Here is a 13,838-nt window from a genome sequence, read left to right as displayed (position 1 = left end):
CTTCTGATGCTGTAAATATATAAATTAATAAAAAAGATATATTTTTAGGTTATGTTTTGACATTTATTATTTGACATTTGTGATATGCTTGCGCAAGTACTTGAACATAAACTTGAACCGTCTGTGGGCGCTGTGAAAATACGCCTGGTTGCGCATTCATTCAGTTGCACATGCATACAGTTACGTCTGTGGCCGGCTTTAGACTCACTTTCTTGGTAAAGATAAGATTTAGAAAATATATTTAATAGGTTATGTATATATACTCATATATATATATATATATATATATATATATATATATATATACATATATATTTAATTTTTCAGGTGGTAAAATATAACACCAGAAGTAAATATGTCTACGTAAAAATGTGACAAATATTTCAAGTGATAAATTAAGAAATAAGGTACCTTGAAAATGCAATTTCCAAAGACTTTTTTAATATTTTTGACAATATTGGTGTTTGTACAAAGTTATAGTAGTGAAGATTTGAGTAAATGGAATATAACATTTTATGAAGATGATGTTTTGAAACAAATCGATTGTGAGAATTTGGAATATGATGTAACTGTGAGTAAAAATATTTTATTATAATATTATTAATAAAATTATTGATTTGCATAACGTAATATCATTAATGATTTAATTTAATAAAAATATATAGCGTATTTAGATTTTTTTGATAACATATCGAAAATCATATATGAACATTTCAATAGTAATAAGTTTTTTAAGTTCATTAAATTTTCGTAAGTATTCGTACTCATTGTCATATATTTCATTGCAATAAAATTACAATATATATTATATACTGTAAATATTACATTAAAAAAATTATTATAACTATAGACAATACCTTCAAAAAACTTTAAATTCTCAAACATGATGAAAATTACCTCTATAATTTTCTATAATATAAGGTTTTTGGATTTAGGACGAAGTATGAGTTGTTCTATGAAAAAAAGGAACAATTTTGAATTATTCGAATTTCTCTACTGATAACATAAAGTTAGAATTTAAGAATTATTTAAGAACCAACGTTAAATCAATTTAAGAACCAATTTAAAGGGAGGATTGTTTGTTTTATAATTGATTTCATTTTCTCTATAGAAAGTATCTAGTATTGGATTTGGCATCGACATTCCTGAAGATTACACGAGTTTCTTCCCAAAATGTTGCCCTCGTGGCCAAATTTATTTAAATAATACTTGCCAGGATTCCAAAACAAGCATGGAAAAATTTAAATTTAACGTTTCAATTATGTGCAATAATGTTTTGTTAGGAGTTGATGACACATTTGAACCGCAAAACATTGTTTATGGAGATCCTTGCTCGGAAGAGAAGTAAGAAGTATTTGGTTTTTAAATTATAAAGCCTGATTTATGTTCCATATTTGTTAATTTTAGATACATGCTAGAACCTGAGGATGTATTCGCCATTTCTCTAGACGGAAATTTGTATATAAAAAACAATGCTGGCAGATACGATGTGTATAATTCAAAACAGTACTGTATGGAAACTGTTGATGATACTTTAGAAGTCTTAGTGTGCTTTGGTACCGAAAAACTTTTGTACATATATGCAGCCGGTAAATTTTCTAATAAATAACTAACATTTGACAACATCCGATAACGATAAGAATACTGCCTAAGAAATTTAATTCTTATTATTGTTGCTAGTAATACTTTTTTTCTGTAAAGGTGTTTAATAAGTTTTTATTCCTATTTTCAGTTGAACTGATTTCAGTGGCTTTTCTCATCGTGACATTTGTAGTTTATACATTTGTTAAAAAACTAAGAACAGTCCACGGTTTGGCTTTGCGATGTCATGTGTCCTGTTTAATAGTCGCTTTTTCAGTATTGGCAGCCGTTCAATTGGCTGGAGGACGAGAAATACCGGATTGGATGTGCATTACAGCAGGTAAAAAGTAAACTTTAATCCTTTCCATATAAGCGTCACCTATAGGCGACATACGCTCTCCGACGTCCGACATAGTATACGAGTGTCGTCCATAAACGACACCCAGCGTGCGAATTTTCGCTTCTTGATTGATCACTTATAGTTGAATTACTACAATATGGTAATTTTTTACTTAGAAGTGTAATTTTTAATTTTTACTTAATTCAATTAATTTACGATTAGTAGAATATTTTAAACACCAACCTTTATACAAAAACCGATATATTAGAAAACCGGTGTCCAAGTGGTATTTTCCCCAGAAAACGGTTTTACCCGATTTTGAGATTTTATAAAACTGTTTTCTCAAATAATTTGTACAAAAAAATTAACAGAAAATTTAGAGTGATTAGTTATTGATTGAAATTATTTCCTGTCCAACTGATATTATTTTCTGTTCGATTTCATTGATATTTTTTTATGCATTATTCATTTTAGTTCAAGAAAAAAAAAAACAATTGACCAGGATTAAATTAAAGCAATTATCTGTTCCTTATATATAATTTTCACATATTAGAGTGTAAATATTTTTATAATTCTGGAATGAAGAACGGCTATTCATTTGCAACAGTGTTTTTATCAATCAGTACATTTAAATTAGAAATTATTAACAAATTAAGAAAGAACAAATTGTTTTAAATTTATTGAATTATTTTATTTATTATTTATGTCCGATTTTAAGATTAATAATTTCTTCAAAAGTTTGATTATTAATATTAAATTTATATGGGGGTTTAGATTTAATTTAGGAGTTTTATTTTTTATTTGTTGTTTATCTATAAGAGTTTATTATTCAAATTATTCATTAATTGGAGGTTTACGTTCTGTAGCTCAAACTATTTCTTATGAAGTTAAATTAATTATTTTAATTATATCTTTATTATTTTCAATTGAAAGTTTTAGATTAATTATGTTTAATGTTTTTCAAAAATATATTTGATTTTTATCTATTTTATGGCCTTTATAGGTTTAATTTATTTTGTTTCTAGTCTTTCTTAATAAATTATTATTATTAACTTTTATTTTATAGTAACAATACTGAGTTCACGTTATACTAAATTATTAATAATTAATTTAATAAAATAATAAATAATAATTAATTTAAACAAGCAACAAATAACCTAAATCAGCAATGACTAGCTTAAATCAACAACTAGCCCAAATCAGCAATAATTTTTTTTTATTGATTAAAAAACAGAAATCAAAATTACATAAAATTTTATAAGCTATTTTGCTATCAGCAATAACTACTCAAAAAAAAAAACAATAACTATTATCCTTGGTCAGAAATAATTTTTAACAATATCGTTTGAATAGAATTAAAGTAATAATATGTTGATATATTCTATTTATCTTATATGTCTTTTTAGAATAATTAAAAAAATACTTGAAGGCAAACACAGCGTTGAAAATTTCAGATCACTCGAAAGTCTGCTAAAAACGTAGTGTATATTATTATAATATTTTTTTATTTATTAGCTCTTCATGAAAAAAAATTGTGAATTGCAATAATTTTTATGCAGTAATAATAATATTTATTATAAAACTAATATAATTTTTATTTAGGTTACGTGATAGAAATTTCATTCCTCGCCTATTTTTTCTGGTTGACAGTGATGTGCATAGAAACTTATAAAAGGTAAAAAACTAATCTATCTACTTATCCTATTTTGTTATTTTCGAATTAGTTTTATGTTTCGGACTGTTGTTTCAGTATTACAGCAAATATTAATACGCAAATTAATGGAAATAGAGAGATTAATGGAAAAATTAACGACAAAAGAAGATTAAGGTATTATCATTGTGGAGTTTGGGGTCTGACACTCGTCATAGGATGTGTAACATCTATTTGCCAATTTGCACCAATAATACCATCTACCTATTATAGGCCAACTATAGGAAGGACCTCGTGCTGGTTTGAAAGTAAGAGATAATTAACTATTAGTAAAGAAATTATAAAAATATTTTTTATATATCAATTCGACAAATTATTCAAAGAAACCGAAGGTGTAAAAATTATTAAATTGAGCACATGTAAGTAAATTGCAACATTTTTTAAAATAAAAATTTGTCCACTTCTGACTTTATATAATGCAAATTTCTGTATATCCAGCTTTCCACTATTGATGTTTTCTATGATTTTTTTTCTTATGCTTGGAAATCAATTTAAAAAGTTACCCGTAATTGACGTATATACTCGTCATAAAGAAGTAAAATTTTGTTGGTTGACGTTATTTAAATGATGCTAATTATGTTTGTTTTTTTTTCAGAAAATTCATCATCCTTTTACTACTTCTATCTACCAATGGGTGTGTCATTGATTGTGAATTTTGTAACGTTTTTGTGGACGTTTAAAATCCAGAGACAAACACAACCTCAGTTTAAAACCTTGTAAGTTAAAAGTTAAATTTGATTTATATTTTATTATATATAATAATAAATTTTATAAAAATAATAAACTGTAACATTCGTCCAGAAAATTGATGTCTGTATTTAACTATGTATTTATTTTAAAGTAACAATTGTACTTATTTTTGTTTAGTATTATGAAAAGTCACTCATATCAAAAATATTTTTTTCTCTACTCAATTATTATTTCTTATCACAGGTTTCGCAAATCCTTCCTGCTATTTCTGATGATGGGTCTGAATTGGTTTTCAGAAATTCTGACTTGGGCATTCCCCGAATATATTCCAACAGAATTGTTGACAGGTTTTGATATTTTCAATGCATCTCAAGGGATCATTATATTTTTACTTTTCGTCTGTCACAAAAATTTGAATTATGTAAAAAAAGAAATCGTGACGAGGAGAGACACTTTCCGAAGACAAAGATCTGCTGAACCAAAAGGGACTGAAATGAAATTGCTGGGCCGAAAATAGAAGAAGAAAGAACTAATTTTGAATTTATTTGTGAAATTCAGAAATTTTTACAATAATACAAAAAATGGAATTATGACACCAATACTTTCATTTTAATTCTATACAAAATAAGTAACATGCAACCATGCTAAATTAATACATATTTATTTATTTTTGATACTCATTTGTTATCTTCATGTATATTTTATAAGCAATTTGTTATATGTTTAGAAACAATAAATTTTTGAATGTTTATTTGTAGCCAAATAGCAAAATGTTATTATGTAGAAAATAATAAATAAGTTAACTATTTATGCTGTGTATTATCATTTCACAAATTATCAAATTTACACCAGGAAAAAAAATCCACAAAATTAAACACGTTGTTCTATAAGAAACAAAATTCGGAATAAAATGAAATGTTTTTATATCCATAAAACTTTTATATAGATTTTTATAAAATCATCATAAGCATCAAATTGAAAAACAAACATTTATAAAATAATAATAAAAAAAATATTTGACAAATTTATGTAAAATTTGAGGATATAATACATCATACTAAAACTTTAAATAACCTACTTGTGGTATTGCAAGTCATAATAGAAACTCGAAAACCAGGAAAATAACTACGTGTAAGTGGCATTTTGCTTTGAGGCAAATTTTGCTCGATATGCAAAAAATCGATTTAATCAATAAATATTTGATTTTTATGTGATCTACCTGTATACCCGTCCACCAGTTTACCTGTCAATATATCTACCAATTTACATGTCTAACTTCCTATTAGTCAACCTGTCTACTCTTCTACTTTTCTACCTATCTATCTGTCTAACTGACTATTAGTCGATCAATCTATCTATTTTTACGACTAATCTATTCTTCTATTATTGTATCTTTTTATTTTTGTATCTGTCAACTTGTCTACCTATTTACCTGTCTAGCTGTCAATTAGCCAACCTATCGACTGTTCTACTTATCTATCTTTTTATTTTTCTACCTGTCTGTCAACCTCTTAACTTGTCTATCTATTTACCAGTCTAACTGTCTATTATTTGACCTGTCTACTCTTCTACTTTTCTATCTTTCTACTTTTCTATCTTTCTACTTTTCTACCTATCTATCCGTCGACCTGTCAACTTGTCATTTTTTCTACTTATCTACCTGTCTGTTTTCCGACTTATCTACCTGTCTACCAGTTTACCTGTCCTATTTACCTGTCTAACTGTCTATTGGCCAACCTGTCTAGTTTACTACATTTTTATCTTTCAACTTTTCTACCTTTCCATCTAACTATCTGTCAACCTGTCAACTTGTCATTTTTTCTACTTATCTACCTGTCTGTTTTCCGACTTATCTACCTGTCTACCAGTTTACCTGTCTACCTGCTCAACCGTCATTTGGGTATCATTGTTTATGAATATTTCAGATCAGCAAATGTCAATTTTTTAACCTTTTTCCTGCAATTCCGAAACTGCTGGGCCTGCCTTAACAAAAATGTCATCAATCCCTTTATTGAGTTCTCCCAAAATCGTGGTTAAAAAAATTGTGTCCATACAAATTATATACTGCAAACACACACACACACACTCATACATTTTTCCTAAGGTCTTCCAAAATGTACAGAAGGTCTCACAACTTAAAAATATGCAAAAATTTTCATTTTCATTATTTTTTTTCATTATTATTATGTATTTTTATGTTGCCAATTGTCAATTGATGGAAAGTTATTGGTGGAAAGTGTAGTATACACAATATATATGTAAGACCATTGAAGTTTATTTTTATTAAATATTAATAGTATAGTTTATGAACTTAATTGTGTGTGACAGAATTTTATTCAGAAAAAGTCAGTAGCAGAAGCGATCTGGTGTTAGTTGGATCTGGTGTTAAACAAATTAATACAGGATACAATATTGTATGATACTTGAAAATAAAAAATATTAATCAAAATTTTATCATTACTATATATATATATATATATATATATATATACTAGATGACCCGACAGACGTTGACCTGTACTCACCTCTACGTTTTTTTAATATCCTATACTAATATTTATACCGTTCAGTTAAAAATAATCATTATTATTTTTCGAGTTACTATTTACACCAATATATGAGTGATGTTAAATGTAGTACTGTTTCAAATAAAATGATTATTCTCAATTCCCACAGTTAACACTTTAATTATCCCTTTAACAAATATTAAAATATATTTTTCATATATAGCATGCGCGGTCAAGGTACAATATCACCTTGGATTTTTCTACCCAAAATAATTGCTTCAATAATGTTGCCTGCAATTTTTATAATTTCGTACCATATTTTAACTGGCTTTTAGTATTTTAATATCTAAATTGCATTTTTCACACTAATAATTCAATATACATTATTACTTACGTTCATATTTGAAGTGAATTAATTTGTCAAATTTGTTCACATGTGCTCTATTCAACCTACTATCAACAAAATTATTGCAGTAAATGAAGAGAAAAAAAGCGTATGCCCAGATAATCTTAATCTAAAGTTCAGAAGTGAAAACAATTTTCAAATTCGTCACCAACCCCCGCATTAATTGGATTATGACTCTTTTAATTTTGATTTTATCATAACTTGTAATATACTATTTTAAAGGTGATTAAATGAGCTACAACTTTCTTTATCATAAATTTTACCGTAACTTCTCTAATTTTGAAACGGCGAAGGGTTAAAGGGCTTGAAAGACACTCCGGTTGGACAGCCGCGCACTCTTTAAACAATTAGAATTCTATCAATATCTGTGTAACAAAAAAATAATAAAAACCAATAATTAGTCTGAAAAATACCTTGAATTTTCATATATATACTTTTATACGTATTCTTTCAGAGATATTATAGTGAGAAATTGGTTGTTTTATTAAATGGATTTTTTTATGAAATCATGAGTTTTTTGAAAATCGTCTGTACTAATGTTATGGTATTTTCTAGAATCCATCAAGATCTCTCTTGAACCAAGTTAATTCTAGATGGAAAACGATTATTTTTAATTTTGGTGGTAATGGCACTCATAAACTATTTGATTTAAACGAAAAAAAAAACATTGTATGTGTCTTTTAATTGCATGATAGCTCACTCAATTTACACGCAGAAGTACTTCTTTTGAAGTTTATTATGAGAACTATAAAAACCCATTTTCATAATTTACTTAATATTGTTCCTAGAACACTTTAAAAATTAAAAAAAATTAAAATAGCGATTTATTAGGATTTTTATTGATATAATTTTGTTCATTACATGATTTTCGGTAAAATGTATATTTTTGAAGATATTAGCAAAAAACAATAAAAAAAGGCAAAAAAGAAACAAATTTTCAGTAGCCAGTAACTTGAAAAGTATTTGCTTTTTAAAAAACATTATTAAACATTTTTCTCTTATAATTAGTTCTTTTATCCACACCCAACGTTATTACACCACTGAAAAGAAATGGCATCCCCTCGGGTAGTGCAAAGGAGTCTAAATTGTTTTTCCCCTTTGAACTTGAGAGTAAGATGAACCCAATTCCAAACGAATTGGAAAACAGTAAAAAAAAAGTTGAGACCCAAAGCGCTCCATTGAGTAAATATTCCGTACAAAATGTCAGCCATATGAATTTTTGACACAACGAAACTTCTAAATAATTTTTTGAATAAGTAATTATTTTTTGTATTGTGACATGGTGGTGATTTAGTATAGTAAGGCAAAACGACTGCAAATTGAATATTTTTGAGCGCAATCACTTATGGCTCGTCTTGTTTGCACGAATTCGTACGGCGAATCTTTTCGCAAAGTGCGCAAAATGATTCGCCGTGCGCGTCAGACGCATGCGCAGACTGCCAGACGCATGTTATATTATTTGCATCTTATATTAATTTAATTTTTGGCACATCTCAGCTGCTTTTCGGCAATAATAATGTATACATTATATTTTCCTTATTTATAATCATGAATTTATCATATTTCATTATTGCCTTAGCCTATAACTGAATAGAAATGTTTGGCAAATGACAGTTGTCATTTGTTTTTAATGTCAAACCATGTCTTAAATATTTTAAAGGTCAAACAATGATAAGCGGTTTTTTGTAATTTTTTCCATTTATTTCAACAATCTAGCGATATTTCTATGAATCCAGACATTATAGAAAATTTCCCGAACAAACTTCAGAAAGATTTATGAAAATCCGAATTATAGTTTAGGAGGATTAATGAAACTTACATTGTTACAGAAGAATTTTATATATAAGATATATATATATATATATAACTTATCAATTATTTAGATTCGCAAATCAAATGATAACTTTTATCAGATATTTATGTTCATAAGCAATATCAATAAATTGACAGTGATTGCAATATAGGTGACTAATAACAGAGCATCTTTCTTAAAAATTAATTTATTAATAGTTTCAATAAACTTATTATTTACTGTTCAGTAAACAAAATTTCCGGATTGTCAATAATTTTTAGAGTGCCAAAAACAAATTAAAAAATAATGGTTTTTTCATTTATATTAACAATTTCGCTTATTCTAAAATTTATTCATTCGTATTAAAAAAATATTTAATTTTTTTGACAAATTATAAATATTTAATTCATCTCCTATTTTTAGCGATATTAATAGAAATTATTACGTGTTTTTCATAATAATTTTACTTATCAAAACAAAGATTGGATAAAATGCTTTATCAATGATTCATTCATAAACAGGCATTTATATTGGCTAAATAAATAAGTAATTATTATCGAACTGCATCGTTGATAAGTGATAATTTTGAAAATAAATTTTATCTAAAAACCCAAATTAATGTTGTAAAAAATTATTTAACAATATGTGAATACTCATTAATCATTATATCGCTCTCAAATATTGTCAATTTAGCTAATAGGAGTATTTATGTATTACTGATAGCTAAAGAAATAGGACAGAATTAAAAAAATAATTACTAATATTATAATTAGTGTTCCAAGTGATAAATTAAATAGCGCAGTTTAAAAATGCATTTTTTGAAGACTTTGTTAATAATCTTGACAATAGTAGTGGTTTTAGCCAGGGGTAGTAAAGTAGATTGGAGAAATTGGAATATTACATTTTATGAGGATAAGATTGTTTGTAAGAAGATCGACCATGATGTAAGTAATATTGAAGATATAGAAATTAAAAATAAATGAAACACACATTATGAATATATATATATATATATATATCTATATATATATTTATATATATATATATTTATATATATATATATGTATATATATATATATTTAATACATAAAATAAATCTTACCAAATGAATAACAAAAATCACAGGTAATAGAAGAGCAGGTGCAATATCTCACCTGAAAAGGAAAAAAAATGCAGATTATTATATATACATATTTATATATAATTTAAATTTATTATAGTAACATAATAAATATTAAAAACTTACAATTTATAAATTAAAACTGTTGCTTCAATATTTCAATGTTAAATATTTTTGTTATGAAGTTTAGCAAAACAAATTAAGCTTCGTTAAATAAAACTAATTTAGTTAAACTGTAATAATTTTGTGAATTTTAAATGAGACCTCAAATCATGTATGTGTTGTTCTATAAAAATTTTTTAAAAAATTATGTTCCTATAATTTTTGGAATTATAATCACAAGTCACTACTTAATTATTAATCAATAGACTAATAAATTGCTTTTCAATATATAATAGAGATCACTTGAAAACAATTTTAATATAATGGCTTTATGAATATAATTATATCCTCCATAGAAAACATCCAATAACAAAATTGGAGTCGACATTCCAAAAGATTACAAGAGTTTCTTCCCGAAATGCTGTCCTCGGAGCCAAATTTATTTAAATTATTCTTGTCAGGATTCTCAAAACAGCATGAAGAAATTTAAAATGAAAACTTCAATTATGTGCAATAATGTTTTGTTAGAAACTGATGATGTATTTGAACCGAAAAACATTATTTATGGAGATCCTTGCATGGATGGCGGGTAAGAAGTATTAGGTTATAAAATTATAAAGCCTTTTTTATGTTCAATATTTGTTAAATTTAGGTACATGTTAGAATCAAAGGATGTATTCGTCGTTTCTCTAGATGGAAATCTCTATATTAAAAACAATGCTGGCAGATACGATCTGTACGATTCAAAACAGTACTGTATGGAAACTGATAATGATACTTTAAGAGTGTTAGTATGTTTTGACACCCAAAGAATTTTGTACATATATGCAGCAGGTAAAATTTCTAATCAATAACTGTAACATATGACAGCATTCGATAACGATAAGAATACTGTCTAAGAAATTTAATTCTTATTACCGTTGCTAGTAATACTGTTTTCCTGTAAAGGCGTATATTAAATTTTCATTTCTATTTTCAGTTGAACTGATTTCAGTGGTTTTCCTAATCGTGACACTTGTAGTTTATACATTTGTTAAAAATCTCAGAACAGTCCACGGTTTGGCTTTGCGATATCATGTGTCCTGTTTAATAGTCGCTTTTTCAGTATTAGCAGCCGTTCAATTGGCTGGAGGACGAGAAATACCAGATTGGATGTGCATATTAGCTGGTAAAAGTCAAATATTAATACTAAAAACGTGCTATATGCTTTATAATGCCTTCAACTTTAACACCAGACACAAACTTATTAAAACGAGGATTTATAAGCTATTTAACTCTTTGAATACTGTAAATTATGAATATATTTCTAATCAATATTTGAAACGTGTATGGCAAAAAATTCTATGCTACTTCAGTTAAAGAATTTGCTTTTTGTGATTTTGTTTATCGTTCAATATTCTATTTCGCGAGCAATTTTTTTTACTAAACTTTATTTATGCAGCCTGGCCTACAAGAGATCAAATAACAGTAAGTTATAGTCATCGCAAAAAAATCAAAAATATTTATTTTCATATATCTTTACGTTTCAAAGGTTTCTGAACATTTTGGCACACCTTACAAAAAATGGATGTGCTATTTGCCTTAAGGCACTATGCTATGCACCACTAGATAATCCTATGATAACAGTAATTATTACCATTTTTATTGGTATATATCAGTAAAAATATACTGACCCTATTATAGAGATTTTATATTACAGACTTTGTCAAGTATATTATAAAAGCTAGTTGGTAACCAAGTCCTATATCGTTATACCAAGTAAATCGTCTAATTTTAATTTTAACGAACGTCAAAAAATCTACTCATTTTCTCAAACTTTGATGAATTTTCAAAATTAAACTACTTGTCGTGAGGTCGTAATATTTCAGTAAGTTCTAGAAGACCATGATATATATCGCCAAAAAAGGTTCCACAAAAATCGGCTTAATTTTTTTTTTAACGGTTAATTACAAGAAAACGGCTTGGTAGATTTTTACCTAAAACAAATCAGTATCATTTCCAACTAATATCTTTCGAACAGTTTTTAATTTTTTTAAATTGATTCAGAATTGGGGGCTAAAACGTGGACAAACATTTTTTCACTTTTCTGCTATTTATAAAGAAACTGCTTGGCCGATCGTCGCACAAAACTGACAAACGATAGCCCTCTTCAAAATTCATCGAATGGCTTTTAAATTTTTGAAATTGGTCCAGCTGTTTTTGAGAAAACGCCGATTTACGGCAAAAAATCTGTTCACACACACACATACTTTTTCCAAATTTGGTCTCGTTCCATTCAGAATGGCTTGAAACGTCGAGAAAACATAAAATTAGCGAATCGGATTTTTTGATGAAAACATAAACTTCTCCTTCGGGATGTTAAAAAAATATTTTGCATTTTAATAAGTTATGTTCATATTGATATTTATTATATTTAATATAAAGTTAATTTTCATTAGGGTATGTGATAGAACTATCATTTCTCGCCTATTTTTTCTGGTTGACTGTGATGTGCATAGAAACTTATAAAAGGTAAAATCACCAATTTATGTACTATACTATATTGTTGAATTAATTTTACATTTCAAACGATTTTTTTAGTATTACTACAGAAAATAATGAAAAAAGCAAGGAGGACGACCAACGAAGATTAAGATATTATAATTTCGGAGTTTGGGGTTCTACATTTTTCATAGGATGTGTTACATCTATTTGTAAATTTCCACCAATTATACCATCTACCTATTATAGATCGACCCTAGGACACACCTCATGCACCTTCGAAAGTAAGAGATAATTAACTATTTAACTTAGTTAGAACCTAATATTTAAAAAAACAATTTATATAGCAAAAAGCCACTGTCGCGAATATTCTTGATAATACACCAAATTTTTACACATCTCCATGACGAGAAAGTGATAAATATACTTGAATTTTTTAAACATTTTTGGACTACTGCAGGTTGATGTATGGTCCAAATTTTATTTTATTAATTTCCTCTCTAGTAAATAATTTTAATAATTTCCTCTCTATCATAAAATCAAGTAATAAAGAAGTCTTAATTTATATATAGATATATCATGCACATTTTTTCAGAAAATTCTTCACCATTTTACAATTACTATTTACCAGTGGGTGTATCATTGATGGTAAATTTGGCAACGATTACGTGGACTTTTAAATTCTTGAGACAGAGCGGACCTCAATTTAAAACCTTGTAAGCTAAAATTACTTTTGTTTTATCTTTTGGTTTAAAAATTAACTCCTCTAAGTATTTTTCTATGACTAATAGTATTTCACCAATACTGTTTCATTTTTTTGAAAATTATTTCTTATTACAGGTTTCGCAAATCCTTCGTACTATTTCTGATGATGGGCCTGAGTTGGCTTACAGAAATTTTGACTTGGGCATTCCCTGAATATATCCCAACAGAATTGTTGACAGGTTTTGATATTTTTAATGCATCCCAGGGCATTATTATATCTTTACTTTTCGTCTGTCATAAAAATTTGAATTATGTGGAGGAAGATAACAAAGAAACATCTGCTGAAAGAAAAGGCTTTGGAATGAATTTATTGGACCGAAAACAGAAAGTTTATAACTGGTAG

General features: G+C 27.1%; 2 protein-coding genes across 2 annotated transcripts; both read left to right on the top strand.

Annotated features, from left to right (window-relative positions):
• Positions 1–1,151: 1,151 nt before the first annotated feature.
• Positions 1,152–4,896, top strand: LOC113367995 (probable G-protein coupled receptor Mth-like 11). The gene is made up of 7 exons (XM_026609556.1): positions 1,152–1,344; positions 1,408–1,589; positions 1,733–1,921; positions 3,524–3,596; positions 3,672–3,880; positions 4,228–4,348; positions 4,566–4,896. Exons 1-7 carry the CDS (start codon positions 1,232–1,234, stop codon positions 4,837–4,839), a joined length of 1,161 nt encoding a protein of 386 aa, XP_026465341.1. The 5' UTR covers positions 1,152–1,231; the 3' UTR covers positions 4,840–4,896.
• A 4,905-nt stretch (positions 4,897–9,801) lies between these two features.
• On the top strand, positions 9,802–13,838 carry LOC113367591 (probable G-protein coupled receptor Mth-like 11). The gene is made up of 8 exons (XM_026609185.1): positions 9,802–9,971; positions 10,606–10,838; positions 10,902–11,083; positions 11,229–11,417; positions 12,688–12,760; positions 12,830–13,014; positions 13,326–13,446; positions 13,571–13,838. Exons 1-8 carry the CDS (start codon positions 9,837–9,839, stop codon positions 13,836–13,838), a joined length of 1,386 nt encoding a protein of 461 aa, XP_026464970.1. The 5' UTR covers positions 9,802–9,836.

This window comes from Ctenocephalides felis, unplaced genomic scaffold (assembly GCF_003426905.1).
Source record: "Ctenocephalides felis isolate EL2017-DRISC unplaced genomic scaffold, ASM342690v1 CF-g0.4_SCAFFOLD_01170, whole genome shotgun sequence".
NCBI classification, from domain to species: domain Eukaryota; kingdom Metazoa; phylum Arthropoda; class Insecta; order Siphonaptera; family Pulicidae; genus Ctenocephalides; species Ctenocephalides felis.
Note: the sequence above shows the minus strand (reverse complement) of the source record. Positions and strands in the feature narration are given on the sequence as shown.

What these genes read in the sequence shown, in the direction of transcription:
- LOC113367995 (XM_026609556.1), top strand. Translation starts at nt 1,232, where the DNA reads ATGGAAAAATTTAAATTTAACGTTTCAATTATGTGCAATAATGTTTTG. An exon ending in TTTGTACATATATGCAGCCG is followed by an intron (nt 1,590 to 1,732) that starts GTAAATTTTCTA and finishes TCCTATTTTCAG; the next exon opens with TTGAACTGATTTCAGTGGCT. An exon ending in CAACCTCAGTTTAAAACCTT is followed by an intron (nt 4,349 to 4,565) that starts GTAAGTTAAAAG and finishes TTCTTATCACAG; the next exon opens with GTTTCGCAAATCCTTCCTGC.
- LOC113367591 (XM_026609185.1), top strand. Translation starts at nt 9,837, where the DNA reads ATGCATTTTTTGAAGACTTTGTTAATAATCTTGACAATAGTAGTGGTT. An exon ending in TTGGATGTGCATATTAGCTG is followed by an intron (nt 11,418 to 12,687) that starts GTAAAAGTCAAA and finishes AATTTTCATTAG; the next exon opens with GGTATGTGATAGAACTATCA. An exon ending in TGCATAGAAACTTATAAAAG is followed by an intron (nt 12,761 to 12,829) that starts GTAAAATCACCA and finishes CGATTTTTTTAG; the next exon opens with TATTACTACAGAAAATAATG.